This window comes from Lynx rufus, unplaced genomic scaffold, assembly GCF_022079265.1.
Source record: "Lynx rufus isolate CCGP_SWC_20201006 ecotype Redwood Valley unplaced genomic scaffold, mLynRuf1.p SCAF_10, whole genome shotgun sequence".
In the NCBI taxonomy this organism is placed as follows: domain Eukaryota; kingdom Metazoa; phylum Chordata; class Mammalia; order Carnivora; family Felidae; genus Lynx; species Lynx rufus.
Genome location: NW_025814824.1, coordinates 32,154,065 through 32,171,841, shown reverse-complemented (window position 1 = coordinate 32,171,841; position 17,777 = coordinate 32,154,065). Strand labels below are relative to the sequence as shown.

The 17,777-nt window shown below is 36.3% G+C and overlaps 1 protein-coding gene across 2 annotated transcripts in view; it reads right to left on the bottom strand.

Moving 5' to 3' along the window:
- Window positions 1–17,777, bottom strand: part of UHRF2 (ubiquitin like with PHD and ring finger domains 2) — a 101,132-nt gene that overhangs the window by 13,275 nt on the left and 70,080 nt on the right. For both annotated transcript variants that reach the window (XM_047103333.1, XM_047103328.1), the window contains exons 10-14: window positions 13,990–14,096; window positions 10,542–10,704; window positions 9,715–9,855; window positions 7,920–8,016; window positions 7,438–7,595 (exon numbers count right to left, since the gene is read on the bottom strand). In XM_047103333.1, coding sequence (XP_046959289.1) covers window positions 7,438–7,595; window positions 7,920–8,016; window positions 9,715–9,855; window positions 10,542–10,704; window positions 13,990–14,096 — 666 coding nt within the window. The remainder of the gene's footprint in view (window positions 1–7,437; window positions 7,596–7,919; window positions 8,017–9,714; window positions 9,856–10,541; window positions 10,705–13,989; window positions 14,097–17,777) is intronic.

The window sequence follows — 17,777 nt, the reverse complement described above, 5'->3', positions numbered from 1 at the left end:
CCTATAAGACTCGTGACTGATCTCTCTTTTGAAACTTGGCAGGCCAGAAAGAATTGGCACGAGATTTTCAGGGTGCTAGACAGCAAAAATATGCAGCCGAGAATCCTTTATCCAGCAAGTCTGTCATTTAGAATAGAAGGAGAGATAAAGGTCTTGCCAAACAAACAAAAACTGAAGGAATTTGTCACCACTAAACCAGCCCTACAAGAGATCCTAAGGGGGACCCTGTGAGACAAAGTACCAGAGACATCACTACAAGCATAAAACATACAGACATCACAATGACTCTAAACCCGTATCTTTCTATAATAACACTGAATGTAAATGGATTAAATGCGCCAACCAAAAGACATAGGGTATCAGAATGGATAAAAAAACAAGACCCATCTATTTGCTGTCTACAAGAGACTCATTTTAGACCTGAGGACACCTTTAGATTCAGAGTGAGGGGATGGAGAACTATTTATCATGCTACTGGAAGCCAGAAGAAAGCTGGAGTAGCCATTGTTATATCAGACAAACTAGACTTTAAATTAAAGGCTGTAACAAGAGATGAAGAAGGACATTATATAATAGTTACAGGGTCTATCCATCAGGAAGAGCTAACAATTATAAATGTCTATGCGCCGAATACCGGAGCCCCCAAATATATAAAACAATTACTCATAAACAGAAGCACCCTTATTGATAAGAATGTGGTAATTGCAGGGGACTTTAACACCCCACTTACAGAAATGGATAGATCATCTAGACACACGGTCAATAAAGAAACAAGGGCCCTGAATGAGACACTGGATCAGATGGACTTGACAGATATATTTAGAACTCTGCATCCCAAAGCAACAGAATATACTTTCTTCTAGAGTGCACATGGAACATTCTCCAAGATAGATCACATACTGGGTCACAAAACAGCCCTTCATAAGTTTACAAGAATTGAAATTATACCATGCATTCTTTCAGACCACAATGCTATGAAGCTTGAAATCAACCACAGGAAAAAGTCTGGAAAACCTCCAAAAGCATGGAGGTTAAAGAACACCCTACTAACGAATGAGTGGGTCAACCAGGCAATTAGAGAAGAAATTTAAAAATATATGGAAACAAACGAAAATGAAAATACAACAATCCAAACGCTTTGGGATGCAGCGAAGGCAGTCCTGAGAGGAAAATACATTGCAATCCAGGCCTATCTCAAGAAACAAGAAAAATCCCAAATACAAAATCTAACAGCACACCTAAAGGAAATAGAAGCAGAACAGCAAAGTCAGCCTAAACCCAGCAGAAGAAGAGAAATAATAAAGATCAGAGCAGAAATAAACAATATAGAATCTAAAAAAACTGTAGAGCAGATCAACGAAACCAAGAGTTGGTTTTTTGAAAAAATAAACAAAATTGACAAACCTCTAGCCAGGCTTCTCAAAAAGAAAAGGGAGATGACCCAAATAGATAAAATCATGAATGAAAATGGAATTATTACAACCAATCCCTCAGAGATACAAACAATTATCAGGGAATACTATGAAAAATTATATGCCAACAAATTGGACAACCTGGAAGAAATGGACAAATTCCTGAACACCCACACTCTTCCAAAACTCAATCAGGAGGAAATAGAAAGCTTGAACAGACCCATAACCAGCGAAGAAATTGAATCGGTTATCAAAAATCTCCCAACAAATAAGAGTCCAGGACCAGATGGCTTCCCAGGGGAGTTCTACCAGACGTTTAAAGCAGAGATAATACCTATCCTTCTCAAGCTATTCCAAGAAATAGAAAGGGAAGGAAAACTTCCAGACTCATTCTATGAAGCCAGTATTACTTTGATTCCTAAACCAGACAGAGACCCAGTAAAAAAAGAGAACTACAGGCCAATATCCCTGATGAATATGGATGCAAAAATTCTCAATAAGATACTAGCAAATCGAATTCAACAGCATATAAAAAGAATTATTCACCATGATCAAGTGGGATTCATTCCTGGGATGCAGGGCTGGTTCAACATTCGCAAATCAATCAACGTGATCCATCATATTAACAAAAAAAAAGAGAAGAACCATATGATCCTGTCAATCGATGCAGAAAAGGCCTTTGACAAAATCCAGCACCCTTTCTTAATAAAAACCCTTGAGAAAGTCGGGATAGAAGGAACATACTTAAAGATCATAAAAGCCATTTATGAAAAGCCCACAGCTAACATCATCCTCAACGGGGAAAAACTGAGAGCTTTTTTCCTGAGATCAGGAACATGACAGGGATGCCCACTCTCACCGTTGTTGTTTAACATAGTGCTGGAAGTTGTAGCATCAGCAATCAGACAGCACAAGAAAATCAAAGGCATCAAAATTGGCAAAGATGAAGTCAAGCTTTTGCTTTTTGCAGATGACATGATATTATACATGGAAAATCCGATAGACTCCACCAAAAGTCTGCTAGAACTGATACATGAATTCAGCAAAGTTGCAGGATACAAAATCAATGTACAGAAATCAGTTGCATTCTTATACACTAACAATGAAGCAACAGAAAGACAAATAAAGAAACTGATCCCATTCACAATTGCACCAAGAAGCATAAAATACCTAGGAATAAATCTAACCAAAGATGTAAAGGATCTGTATGCTGAAAACTATAGAAAGTTTATGAAGGCAATTGAAGAAGATTTAAAGAAATGGAAAGACATTCCCTGCTCATGGATTGGAAAAATAAATATTGTCAAAATGTCAATACTACCCAAAGCTATCTACACATTCAATGCAATCCCAATCAAAATTGCACCAGCATTCTTCTCGAAACTAGAACAAGCAATCCTAAAATTCATATGGAACCACAAAAGGCCCCGAATAGCCAAAGGAATTTTGAAGAAGAAGACCAAAGCAGGAGGCATCACAATCCCAGACTTCAGCCTCTACTACAAAGCTGTCATCATCAAGACAGCATGGTATTGGCACAAAAACAGACACACAGACTAATGGAATAGAATAGAAACCCCAGAACTAGACCCACAAACATATGGCCAACTCATCTTTGACAAAGCAGGAAAGAACATCCAATGGAAAAAAGACAGCCTCTTTAACAAATGGTGCTGGGAGAACTGGACAGCAACATGCAGAAGGTTGAAACTAGACCACTTTCTCACACCATTTACAAAAATAAACTCAAAATGGATAAAGGACCTAAATGTGAGACAGGAAACCATCAGAACCTTAGAGGAGAAAGCAGGAAAAGACCTCTCTGACCTCAGCCGTAGCAATCTCTTACTCGACACATCCCCAAAGGCAAGGGAATTAAAAGCAAAAGTGAATTACTGGGACCTTATGAAGATAAAAAGCTTCTGCACAGCAAAGGAAACAACCAACAAAACTAAAAGGCAACCAACGGAATGGGAAAAGATATTTGCAAATGACATATCGGACAAAGGGCTAGTATCTAAAATCTATAAAGAGCTCACCAAACTCCACACACGAAAAACAAATAACCCAGTGAAGAAATGGGCAGAAGACATGAATAGACACTTCTCTAAAGAAGACATCCAGATGGCCAACAGGCACATGAAAAGATGTTCAGCGTCGCTCCTTATCAGGGAAATACAAATCAAAACCACACTCAGGTATCACCTCACGCCAGTCAGAGTGGCCAAAATGAACAAATCAGGAGACTATAGATGCTGGAGAGGATGTGGAGAAACGGGAACCCTCTTGCACTGTTGGTGGGAATGCAAATTGGTGCAGCCGCTTTGGAAAACAGTGTGGAGGTTCCTCAGAAAATTAAAAATAGACCTACCCTATGACCCAGCAATAGCACTGCTAGGAATCTACCCAAGGGATACAGGAGTACTGATGCATAGGGGCACTTGTACCCCAATGTTCATAGCAGCACTCTCAACAATAGCCAAATTATGGAAAGAGCCTAAATGTCCATCAACTGATGAATGGATAAAGAAATTGTGGTTTATATACACAATGGAATACTACGTGGCAATGAGAAAAAATGAAATATGGCCTTTTGTAGCAACGTGGATGGAACTGGAGAGTGTGATGCTAAGTGAAATAAGCCATACAGAGAAAGACAGATACCATATGGTTTCACTCTTATGTGGATCCTGAGAAACTTAACAGGAACCCATGGGGGAGGGGAAGGAAAAAAAAAAAAAAAAAAGGACGTTAGAGTGGGAGAGAGCCAAAGCATAAGAGACTGTTAAAAACTGAGAACAAACTGAGGGTTGATGGGGGGTGGGAGGGAGGGGCGGGTGGGTGATGGGTATTGAGGAGGGCACCTTTTGGGATGAGCACTGGGTGTTGTATGGAAACCAATTTGTCAATAAACTTCATATAAAAAAAAAAAAAAAAAAGCGATTACTGGTTCCATTTTACCCAACTATTTCTTTTAAACTAGAAAGGTAAGTAGAGTTTTGAATAGTCACAGGCTAATCTTCTGTTATTTCTGGTAATATGGGAAAATATTTTATGTTTTTTTCTGTCAATAAAAAAGTAGAATTTACAGGAGTTTCAAGTTAAAATTAAACCAAAGATCCCATTTCAAAGTTATATCTTGAAACTAACTTATTTATTGACATTATAAAAGTCAAGTGAATTAGTAACAAAATATTATACAATATACTGGAAGAATAAAATGGGAGGAGATACGGAAAAAACTCAAACTTTAATACCAAGTACACCCCCCAACACACAACAAACTACTTTGTTAATGACTGCTAATTTCCCTGGCATCTCCATGATGCTTGTAATATGTACTAAGATATTTCAAATTCCTACAATGGGCTAGGTACTCATCTGCATCGTGGTGACAAAAATGCAAAGTCTCTCCTTTCATGGAACTTTATAAAATCAATTTCAGATAGTAATAACTGAGCAAACAAAGCAAACTAAAGCAAGAGAGTAAAAGAGTGGCTGGTTTTAGAAAGCGTAGCCAGGGAAGACCTTTGTGAAGACCTGTACTTTGCAGAGACTTACAGGAAAGAAGGAGTGAGCGACATGAAGGTGTAAAGAATTTTCTAGTCAGAGAGATAGTATGGGTCTAAGGGCCTAGGATAAGGGACAGGCTGAGCATGTTTAAATAGCACAGAGCGTGTTTAAATATGGCTGAAGCGTTTGGGCCTGAGAGGGCCCATGCCAGATCATGGAGGGCCTTGGGAAGGTATTGGGATAAAAATATACTCACATATACATAACATATGCACTTATGTTAAAGCCACCAATGGCCAACACTTGGTTTTTCTGGCTTAATAAATGTGTTCCTGGCTTATCTGAAGAGAATGGGCATAAAAGCTGTTCACAACAATAGTACATACACATCCAGAGTAATCAATAGCAGCAAGCTCATAATCATCTCACCCAGGCATGCAAGATCCTGCCAACAGAGGATAACCTACTGGATACAATTTTGTCTTTTTTTTTTAAGTTTATTTTGAGAGAGAGAGAGAGAGAGAGAGAGAGAAAGAGCGAGAGAGAGAGGAGGGGCAGAGAGAGGAGACAGAATACCAAGCAGGCTCCATACTGTCAGTGTGAAGCCTTATGAGGGGCTGGAACCCACAAAAATGCAAGATCTTGACCTGAGTGAAACCAAGAGTCAGATGCTTAACCAACTGAGCCACCCAGGTGCTCCCACCTTTTTTAAAATTGTGGCTTGAGAACTGTCAATTATTGACTTTATTTCATATTAAAGTTACATTGAAAGAACTCACAAGTATTCTTGGTTTGCATACAATTGCCAAGTCTCACAGGACTCAATCACTTCAATAATTTTTTTTAATTGATAAACAGTATACACATATTAGCAGTCTTACACTGAAGCCCAATACACACATCCAAACCAGTCAATAGATATGCAAGAGAACTTCCATGTACACTCAGGTAGCTTTTTCCTCCACCTGTATCTGCTACTTTGTCTCCTGCCCACCCACAGCTGGAACTCACCCACGTTATCCACCTAACCACCAGCTGTACCCCTCCAACTAGAGAATATTTAGACTATGATCAATAACTGTTTGCTGCACCTTACTTTCTCTAAGTGAAAATGACCTACCAGGGTCAGACTCTCACTATGTCTGGGTCTCTTGGCTAAAAAGCAAGTAACACTTCACACAGAGCTCAATCACTTTCCTTCTGTCCTCCAAACACGTAAGCTTCATTTTACCAAGAATAACCCATTATCACATACATAAGCAAAGGAAATGATGACTCCTAAAGGGTATTTGATAAATTTCACCCATTTCTAAAACTTTAAAAATTAGGGGCATCTGGCTGCCTCAGTCTGTAGAGCATGAGCGTCTTGATCTTGGTGTCATGAGTTTGAGCCCCATTTTTGGGTATTACTCAAAAATAAGTTAAAAAATAAGTAAGGCGTCTGGCTGGCTCAATCGGTAGAGCCAGGGTAGATCTCAGGGTTCTGAGTTCAATCCTCGTGCTGGGTACAGAGATTACTTAAAAATGAAATCTGAAAAAAAATATGTATACACACACACACACACAAATAGAAATAAATATTTAAAAATTGTATCAGGGAACATTCTTCCTTAATATTGATGACTATTTCTCAAACAAAAAGCAACACAAAAATTCAGAGTTCTAAATTTAGATAGAAAGATAGATCTTAACTAACCCGATTTCAGACATATGAGAAATTCTGGCTAACACACTGACAGAAATAAAAGGAGCATTGGAAAGAAGAAAATTAGTAGAAGATGACAGGATAAAACTTCAAGAGAAGATACTAAGGTTCACTCACAATAGCTGCACAGAGGAAAAAATGCAGAGAAGTAATTATGTTACACCTGACAAGGGGTTAATATCTAATAAACAGAATATTCTAATTTTAAGCAAAATAAATTAAGACATAAATAAAAGCAAGCGAACAAAGAATAGCCAATTCACATTTGAAAACTCCAGCTTTTAGGATTTGATAAGGAAGCCTCGTTTGCAAAACACAGCTTAACACAAAATCCACACACATCAGTTGTAATTTCTTTTCACTTTAAAATTTCATGATTACCAAAAATGGGGAAAAAAATCCAAAACATATAAAGTATTTAAATAAATCAATACTGGTTTATTTTACAAACAGGTTAAACATGTGCTGCATTGCTTAAGACTTATGCCATCATCAGATAACTTTGAACTATAGCAAAAAATTTCCTGATGAGTTTTAAATTAAGTGTGTTTACACAACTGAAAATTCTTCCCATGAATAGTGCCTTCAACATAAATGATTAAGTTCAGGCACAAAGAGGTCAAAACCAACAACTAAGAGGCCTAAAATCCACCTAAGAGCATTTAAGTATTACCTTAGATTATTTCTGAAAGTGACACTGGATGAGATGATTACATAAAAACGTCAAGTTTTGACTGACTTGCAAAGGAAAATTATTTTTCATCATGTCAATAATAAAACATTATTATTTAAAAAATCTTTACATACTGGACCTTCCACAAGAGATGCAAGCACTTCATCCCATAGCTTCTGGTTTTGGTGATCTTCTCTGATTAGATGTTGTTGTTGAGGGGTTAGTTGGAAAGCCTCAACTGCTTCTGCTGAATCTGATGTTTTTAACACTTTGGAGGCACTTGGACAATCATCTAGATTTATTTAAAAATACATAAGCAGGTTTACTAGCGGTTCTAAGCACAACTATGAGACCTAAGAGTTAACTGGTACCAGTTAATGTTTAGCATGAAGATAACCTACACACAGCAGCATCTAACTTCCGATGGAGTTTAGAATACTACGTTTGCTGCTATTTTGGCTCTGACACTATTAAAATACACAGAAAGCCCCCCACCACCCCCAAAAAATCCTTCACTTTGCTTTTAATTTCTTATGAGTTTCTCAAATTTTTCTCTTAATATTTTTCTTTATTAGAAACTATGATTTTAGGACTTATGTTTGCAATCATTACCTACCATCTGTAGTTGGCCTTTTTGAGGCTCCACTAGCCTGCTTCTTTGACTGTCCTTTAGTCTTCTTCCCTTCCTTATCTGAAGGGTAACCTACTGGATACTGTTGGGGGAAAAAGTACAATATAGATTTAAGTTTCACAGAGAAAAGGGGTTCTAGATGCTGCTGAGAAATTAAAAAAGGGGAGGTGGGGTAAGAGTCTGTATTTTCCCTAAACTGAAAGACTTTATATAAAGGAAACAAACATTTAAAGGACAGAAGACTATTAAAATCCCCAATTCAGTGTAAAACCATGCAGTTTTGACTGTTAAACATTCCATTTTATAAAATAATAATCTTAGTTTCAGATCTAAAAGAGGAAAGACAAGTTTTCAGGAGGTTTGACTAGGTGGCTTGAAAAGTGTGAGGAAGAAATTAAAGAATCTAGATATGAAGGTAAGTGAGATCAACCACACAGCACAATATGGTACTCATAGAGATGGTAGTACACTCAATTGTGGAGCCAATCTTTAAAAAACAAAACAAAACAAACCCACCCACAACATTAAGGGTCAAATTTCTTATCTCCCAAAATAAGGTGGGGCACAGGGGCTTTTAGAGGACCTAAAGACACTAAATTACTGAATTCTTTATCAGCTAAAGGTTAGACTTTAAGGAATAAAATTCTACCTATTTGTGTTTTACCGGCTACCCTTATGGGGAGAACATGCTTTGTTGATAACACTGATATTTAAAGCTCAACATGTTTCAGGCCCCATCAATGATGTTTTTAACTTAATCATAGTAGATGAGCTTACATGCTTCTGCTTAGTTTCAAATCTAACCTATCTAGAGCATTGCTCTGCTGAACAATGAATCTGAAAAATTCTTTTGAAAATGGATTTAACAAGTTATTTTTTTATATTGTTATAAAAAGAATATTGGCAGTTATTTTCTCAGCTGATGGGTCTCATTTAAACAATCAATTCTACAAGTTTAAAAAGAAAACAAAAACAGACACAGACTTGCACTAGAAAACACACACTCACCTGCCTGGGTGGTCAGACACTTGCCCATAGTTCAGCCCCTACACATGCAGTGTGGGCAGAGCCAGGGGAAATGAAAAGCTGGTAGTCTTTACAGGAAGCACAACAATGGGGAATGATGGAAGATGAACTCAAACCATGCTCTGAAGTCAGTGTCAGGGACAAAGTCTAGGGTGCATAGGCAGTGGACGGGGGAATGTAGCCATACCATCCATTATGCATACAAAACCAACAAAGTCTTATATGGGTTAACAGCTGAACATGGGCAAAGGGGAAAAAAAAAGGCAAAGCACTAAAGGTGGTGACAGGACAGGGAAGCAGCTTTGAGGGGGAAGAGAAAAAAGGGGTGAGGAAAAGTGAGAAGGGTAGGAGAAGCAGACCACTCTATAAGCCACCTCCCCCTTCCCCTACCAGAGACACACCCCCTGTGCCCTCTATGATAAACTTCCCTTCTTAAGGTCTTCTCTATATTAATTTTATGTATCCCTCTCCTTCATTGTTCAAGTCATTTCCAAATTGAATTACAACTATTTTACTTTTCATTGAAGGCTTGGTTTTTCCCAAGCACAATTCTTGGTCTTAGAGCAGTTTGACACCTAGAATGCTACTACCTTTTTATTTGTTTTCCTTCTGTATACTTGAATGATTTCATTCCTCACCCCTTACAGTCCACTGATCAATTGCTGTGAGCTGTATCCAGTGTTAAGGCACAAAGATACTACAGAGGTGTGTGTTTTTATGAGCATACAGGTAGCCTAGACAAATGTAATCGAACCTGTAAACGTAGACATAGTCTCCTTGACCGTTCTATTCCTTCTGAGGTCCAAGGAGCAGGTTCAACATCATCTCTTCTTAAAAGGTAGCGCCAAACCAAGAATCCATGGCTTGATGAAATCTCTGGCCAGTATTTCACCACCTAAATCATAATTATTTCGGTACTAGTTTGAGATTTAATATTTAGACTTATTCATAATGCCACATTACTAGTTTAACTAAGTACACTTGACTTAACTGAATGCAACTTCAAAAGATACTTGCTTTAAGAATAGTAAATAAAAAATCACTAGAATACTGTTTTTACCTTGATTTTTAATTAAGGTAGTTCCTACATAAGTACCCATTGCTATAAGTTTGAAATATTAACAAGATTATGCTCAATAATAGAATCTCGCATAATAGGATATAAAAATGGTGGCAGTAAATGCCTCCATTTTTTAAAACAATACAACCTATCTGAACAATTATAATGTGCTTGGCTCTGAAAATCTATTATAATTAAAATAATTCTGAAAGATATAACAATGAGTATCTATGATGCCCATGTTATTTAAATAGTTTTATCACAGAGAATATATACTTATAAAAAACTTAACCTAAAATAGAACTCTGCCCTTATGGACTTCAAATAAGCATTAAGAGAAAAAATATCAAGGTTAGGAGCTCACTTTGTATATCTGTTACATTTCCAGAAAAAGTAGAGATACCAACTAAGGTGGTCTACTACTTCCTTTAGCCCACCCACTGTAGGGTAGTTCCCTGTGGCAACCCTGTCTTGAAAGCCCAGGAAAAATGACTAACAAGATGTCATGCCAGATAGAGCACCTTATAAATGCCATCATATCTGTTGCCTTCTTCAGGAGCATATTTGCTGATCTTCCTCCCTTTAAAACTGCGTATCACTCTGACTGGCTTACCAGCTCTCCAATTCCGAGACTCTGCTCCAATTTTATCATCCAATGGAGCATCACAGTTTAGGGCCAATGCCCTAAAAAATAAAACAAAGTCTTTATACCAAGTAATCTTTAAGTATATAATCGCATTATTAGCTCAATTAAAAGGTGAATTATGCCTTACCTGATAGTTAAGATTCTATGATTCTTTCCATATTATTCCAGATAATAGGATTATGCTTTCCCCCACCAGCAGAGAAGACAAATCAGTTTTCTGATGTCACCCCCAAGCCAGGGGATTGGTTCTCAGATAGCCTGTAGGGTTCTTCTGAAAGTAATAACATCTGTGCCACGTATAATAGAAAACAACTAGAAATACATGGAATTTTTTTTTAAATAACGAGGGAAGGGAGAAAGTTGGACACTAAAGCAAGTGATTGTTGTAGTAGTTATTTTTGATAAGGGAGGGAGTGAAGTATAATGCTGGAATAATGTAGAAAGAAATCCAGAAAAATAAATTTGTCAGCAAGGTACAAATGACCTTTCTAGGTCTACTTTCCACATTCCAGATGATAGAGATTCCTTACCGTTTAAAAGTTATTAAAGAACAATTTTAATATGAAATTATCGTTTAAAGATTTCTAGTAAAAAGGTAAGTTTAAATAAAACTGAAGCAATCAAATGCCTGCACTAAATCATGATAATAAAGATTTTTGGCTCCTCCAGATCACTATTTTTATGATGACACATGAACAAGGAGGAACAGTGAGTGAGAAGCAGCACCTGATTTACTTGAAGCTTCCTTAGTATGTGTACTCACTTAGTAGTAATTAATCAGTAAGGTTATGTTAGAAGACCTTTCTTGGGAGAACTTAGTCCTGCCAAAAAAACAAAAACAACAAAAAAAACCAAACCAAACAAAAAAACCCCAAAGTTCCCACCAAATCAGAAACTATTTAAAATTAGTATTCTTCCTCTGAGATACCTACTTCCTAACTTAAGTGACAAGACACCACTGAGAACATGTAAGGTTAAAAACACACACACCCAATTTGGTAAATTCAGATATGATACAAAATACTTTTTCAGGGCATAATTCTTTTTATGCAGCTTCAAATGAAATTCACCTAAGATGAAATGTCTAATCTACCCAAATCTCTTCATCACAGTTATATTGTTTAAGTAAATACAGTGTTTTGTTAAAAAAAAAAAAAAAAAAAAAACTTTCATAAATGTGGTCAAATAGTTGGAGTTTACCAAGTTATTTTTTTCTAATCTCAAAGGGAGATGCATTAAATCTCTGGGAGGTAGAAGAAAATGTATCCAATCTTCTAGTGTTAGTATTATATCTTATTTATGGAATGCCTATTGAGATATACATACTTCATCTTCTTAAAGAGCAAGGAAAAGAATAAGTACTATTTTCACATTAATGAACAGAATAGTTTGGTACTTACAAGGACCTTTAGTCAGAACTGCCACCACTAACTGGCATTAATAACTCACTTCTATTTTCACATTAAGTATGTAGGTTGTTCAAGTATGTGAAGAGATTCCAAGAAGATCAAACTATGCAAAACAAGGCTTTACCATTAGTCTGCAGCTCAATTGGTTGTTTCTAACTGCCCTGATAAAGGAAGGCCAGGATACCTCGCTGCCCACTTCAGTTTCATAAAGTGAAAGAGCTGAGAAGAAATAGGAACAACCTTCTCAAAGCAAGAAGCAAGGGTCAAACTCCCTCTTAGTGGAGAAGGAAAAATAAACTGGACCATACACTAGTCAGGAAAAAGTGTAATATGGGTCAGAGCTAAGGGTCTTTGACCTTGGTTTTCATGTTTATGAAACATATATGTATCTTTGCTCAAGAGGTCTTTATAATCACAATGTGTACTCAAAACTTAATGTATAAATTAACTGAATGGATGTCAGAGTCCCTATGGTAAGTCAATCCTAAATTGTTTTCAGTCAGAATTTTATTTTCACTACCTTCTCTTAAATACAAACATTTTTACAACTTGTCAATTATTTTCTGAGATTGTAACATAATGGTAAACAGGGTTATACTTAGATTCTTTACAAGCTTGAAAAATATTTACCATTTACATTACAAGTGCAGGTAGTTAGGAAACAAATCTCATTCAAGCAAAATAACTCATTATTATTAAAGGGTAAATATAATCTTCAGATGAGACAACTTAAAAAAGCACTTTTAAAAATTCAAGATATACTTTCACTGACAAAAACACATCAAAATATTTCTAACTCCTTTTAAGATCATTCCTCCTAAAGAGCTGCTTTCTCGCTAGAAAAAGACTAACTAGGGACTGGACTCCTACTTCAGGAATGTTTTCACCAGCAAATCTGACCTGTCTCCTCTGCTGGTTCAGTTAAATAATCCTACTGTCAGAAATAATAGAGAAGGAAGACATAAAAACAGACTATGTAATTTGGTATGCAACAAATTCTTGAAATCATACTGGTATATTCTTTACTTCACACGGTAATCAGAAATTAAGGGCACACTACTTAAAACCGAGTGATTCAGATTCAAAGAAAAATACTCATTTTTACTCAATAATCCATAAAACACTCGTAACAATAGGATACAAAAATTTTGACTTTATGAAATTGATCTAAAAATTATGACAAGTTATAATGTGGTTGTTGCTATCTGATGATCTGGGTCACTTTATTATTATTGCTATTAGCATGCATTTATGAACTAAAACATTTTGAAGTCGTCAAGTTTTCTGCTCCCATGGAAGCTGGCATATCATTAATACCTCTATAGAACAAAGGTCAGCACAAGGTGGCTCTTTTGTAATGCTTTATAAGCATTTAGTTAGAAAAGGTCACTCTTATAACTAAACATTCTAACACTTAAAAGACATTATAAATCCTAAAAGCACCTTGAGTATAGCTTTAAGTTTATCTGATATTTCACTTATGCCCACAAATGTGGGCTCCCAATCTTAAACCTACTTCATATTGGTGAGTTTCCTCTAAAAAGAAGTTTGTTACTTTAAAAGACAAATCTGTGTTGGGTAAAACATAACTTTGATCCATGAGGTAGTAGATAAGCCACCTTGTTCTCAATATCACTTATATTAGATTCCCTTCCTTCAAAGGTTTCAACATGTTTTAAAATGTAAAGCACATGTATTAAGACTGGGAATTATGTTATTTACAAAATATAAAGAAATAAGTTACAACACTTATAAACAATTATATAATCAGATAATGGGATTTTAAATTTAGATTTTTAACTCTCAATTTAAGATTCTGCCCTACAGAATAACTTACAAATTATATTAATATAATCAAACTTTTATACAAAGCCCAAATAAATAGACTTTACAAACTCTAACAGTAAAGAATACCTGTTCATGTTTGTTAATGTTTGATCAGCTGATGGTGCACCAATTCTTTTATTACCAGCAAGATTTTTACCACCACTCCCAGTGTATGTGAATTCATCACCTCGGTCCTACAGGAGAAAAATTTCAACATTAAGATACCTACGCCCAATATAATTTCACTAATTCTTGTTTTACAGTCAGAGCACTTGGTTAGGATGTTATGAATTTACACGTTCTCTCAAGGTATATACCAAAATCAGACAAAATTTAAATGCGGTGTATGTAGTATACCTTCAAGTTATATCAAGTTATCGAGTTGATCATTTTAAAGTTATAGCTTCCAATACTTCTAAATGTGGCTATTCTCATGCTATACATATAAGCCAATAATCTACAGAATGTTAGAAAACAGGGGCTCCTGGGTGGCTCAGTCGGGTAAGCGGCCAGCTTTGGCTCAGGTTGTGATCCTGCGGTTCGTGAGTTTGAGCCCCAGGTCAGGCTCTGTGCTGACAACTCAGAGCCTGGAGCCTGCTTCGGATTCTGTGTCTCCCTCTCTCTCTGCCCCTTCCCTGCTTTTGTTCTGTCTGTCTGTCTCTCTCAAAAACAAATAAACATTATAAACAAACAAACATTTAAAAAAATTAAAAAAAAGAATGCTAGAAAATAAGGTCTTATGGACTGGGAATATTATTTCATTTAATTCAACGGTATTAAAATAAACATCAATATTAGCTTGTAGGTTTTTACAGAGTATCATTTCAGTAAATACTCTGTATCTGATTTCCCATCAGCAATCGATGTCATACCCAAGTTTGCTGTTAAATTTCAAAATTAAAATCCTTACAGAATACTAAGTTCCCCACATTTCACGCTGTACAGGTTCACTCAAATCACACTGAGATAAAAAAAAATCACCTAGCATTAAAAAGAACATTGGAAAAGAATTTGAAAACTAAATTCTGTATAAAGTATCTAGTAAATGTGAAAAAAACATGCCAAAGTAAGTAGGTATTACATAAACTAGCTCCACAAATATCTCTGTAATAGCTATAAATTTATATTGATATTACTAAGTTTCTATCTGAATCAGTACTCAAAATCAATTGAGAAGAGTATCAGTATACAAATTAATTCTATTAGCACTATCAAAATAGTGGTTCTTTTTTTTTTTTATTATTGTTATAGTTGACACACAATGTAACATTAGTCTCAGGCATCCAACATAGTGATTCAACAAAATTACACATTACTCTATGCTAACCACAAATGTAGCTACCATCTATCACCATACAATGCTAATATAACCATTGACTATATTATTTATGCTGTCTTTTATATTCCCATGACTTAGTAATTCCATAACTAGAAGACTCTATCTCTTACTACTCTTCACTCATCTTGCCCATTCCCCCACCCATTAGTGTTACTTCTTTATTGCAAGATTTTAATTAGTTTAGACTGAACTCAAGATAATGAAGTGTTCTCTATTAAATCCTTGTCTGTAATAAAAGTCAATTATTTTGCATCTTGTTTTTCCTTTGGATAAAGTCAAAACTAAAATTTCATGTTTAAAAAAAATTTTTTTTAAATGTTTATTCACTTTTGAGAGATGGAGAGAGACAGAGTGTGAGCTGGGGAGGGGCAGAGAGAGAGGGAGACACAGAATTTGAAACAGGCTCCAGGCTCTGAGCTGTCAGCACAGAGCCCTGCACGGGCTCTAACTCATGACCCGGGGCTCTAACTCATGAACCGTGAGATCATGACCTGAGCTAAAGTCGGATGCTTAACTGACTGAGCCACCCAGGTGCCCCCAAAATCTCATGGTCTAGTAAGTGTTCTTATCTGTCTAAAAACCTTGACTTCAGTTTTTGTTGATCCAATACTGAGGACTATATCTTAAAGACTAAGGCTCATGACCTGAACCAAAATCAGGAGTTGGACACTGAACTGACTGAGCCACCCAGGCACCCCAACTCTGTCAACTTTTGAAGTTAGAATTGTGGCAGTGCTATAAAGGAAAAGGGAGTGGGGAATAGGAGAGAATAGGGACAATCTAAGCTCAGTACTGTTTAAAACAAAAGAACAAAAACATTTCTGATTATTTTTCAAGCAGCAAATAAGTAAAAATAGTTATTCTACCTCATATTGTATTCTATGTCATTAACTCATCCTTACTTTAATCGTCACACCAATAGAAACTTTAACTGTCACTGGGGAAAAAAGAATTGTCAGACTGTCAGAGCTCAGTCGGTATTAGTTCAGACTAATTTTCCTAAGGAAAAATGATCAGCCCAAATTTATTACATCTTTAAGTCCATGTACCCCTGTGAGCCAGTAGCCTAAAGACTGCTGTCTGAGAACCCCTCACATAAGAAGTCATCATTTATAGAGGGGACATACCACTGCCCCACAGTGACTCAATTTCCCAGTCTCTACTCTTTTTTCAAGTTGTAAAGCAGCTGTCTAACACAATAAGCTGGATGTTCCCATTCCTGCCATCACCTTTATCAAGCAAAAGGAGTTCATCTCAAATCTTCTCAACACCCCCCGCCAAAGACTATCAGATAAATATCCTAAAGCATAGTTAACATCATTAAACTTTTCTCAGACACCTTTGATGATTCCTTAATTCAAGGCTATTTAGATAGAATACAGTTGCAATTTCTGTGAGTTTCTCGCTTCTAATACTCCTTACATGTTTGCAAAACTGGATACTACCACTACTGCTGGTAACACTTCCACTTACTGTGTGTGTGTGTGTGTGTGTGTGTGTGTGTGTGTGTGTGGTTAGGCTAAGATTTTACATGGATTCTTTTTACCCTCACATCAACCCTGTGATGTAAAGTATCATAAAGCCTTATTTTATAGATGAGGAAGAGGTTCATTTCCACTTACTGTGTGTGTGTGTGTGTGTGTGTGTGTGTGTGGTTAGGCTAAGATTTTACATGGATTCTTTTTACCCTCACATCAACCCTGTGATGTAAAGTATCATAAAGCCTTATTTTATAGATGAGGAAGAGGTTCATTTCCACTTACTGTGTGTGTGTGTGTGTGTGGTTAGGCTAAGATTTTACATGGATTCTTTTTACCCTCACATCAACCCTGTGATGTAAAGTATCATAAAGCCTTGTTTTATAGATGAGGAAGAGGTTCATTAACTTCCCTAAAGTCACTTAGCTAGTAAGAGATGGCACCAGGACACAAACCCTAACTGTTTAGTTCCAGAATCTGTTCCTGTCACTAAGCAAACTACTTCTCAAGACAACTAAAAGGCAGACCAGCTTTGTGGATCCTCATTCCTTAAGTGAGGTCACAAAGGGCACTAAAACTAGCATTTGATTGTCAAGTTACTGGACTAAAATATTAACCAGTTTATCAACAGGTATTCAGTAGTTTCATGTCCATTCATCTGGACAGAACAAAGATCACTGGTTCCATGGATGTTATACTAAATTAAAGGTTTCAAAACAAATCATTTTCTAACCAAAAAAAAAAAAAAAAAGAGCTTATTCAGGTTTCCTCCACCTATTTCTGTACATATGATCTGCCTATGATAAAAGAGGAAAAGACTGAAAATGCTTATAAAATATATTAACATCTCCAGATACATCTTAGTTGGTGAACTAAGCCTATGTGTTTTAGCCTTAAAATATTCTTACATTATTTAACATTCTTTAACTGCTTAATACACATCATTGAGAGCTCATCAGTACTGCAAATGTTTAATGTTTGATTAGTAACTATATTCAAAAGATGGGGAAAAAGGGAAGTAATAATACCCACCTGAATTCAATTAGCACTCATTTTCA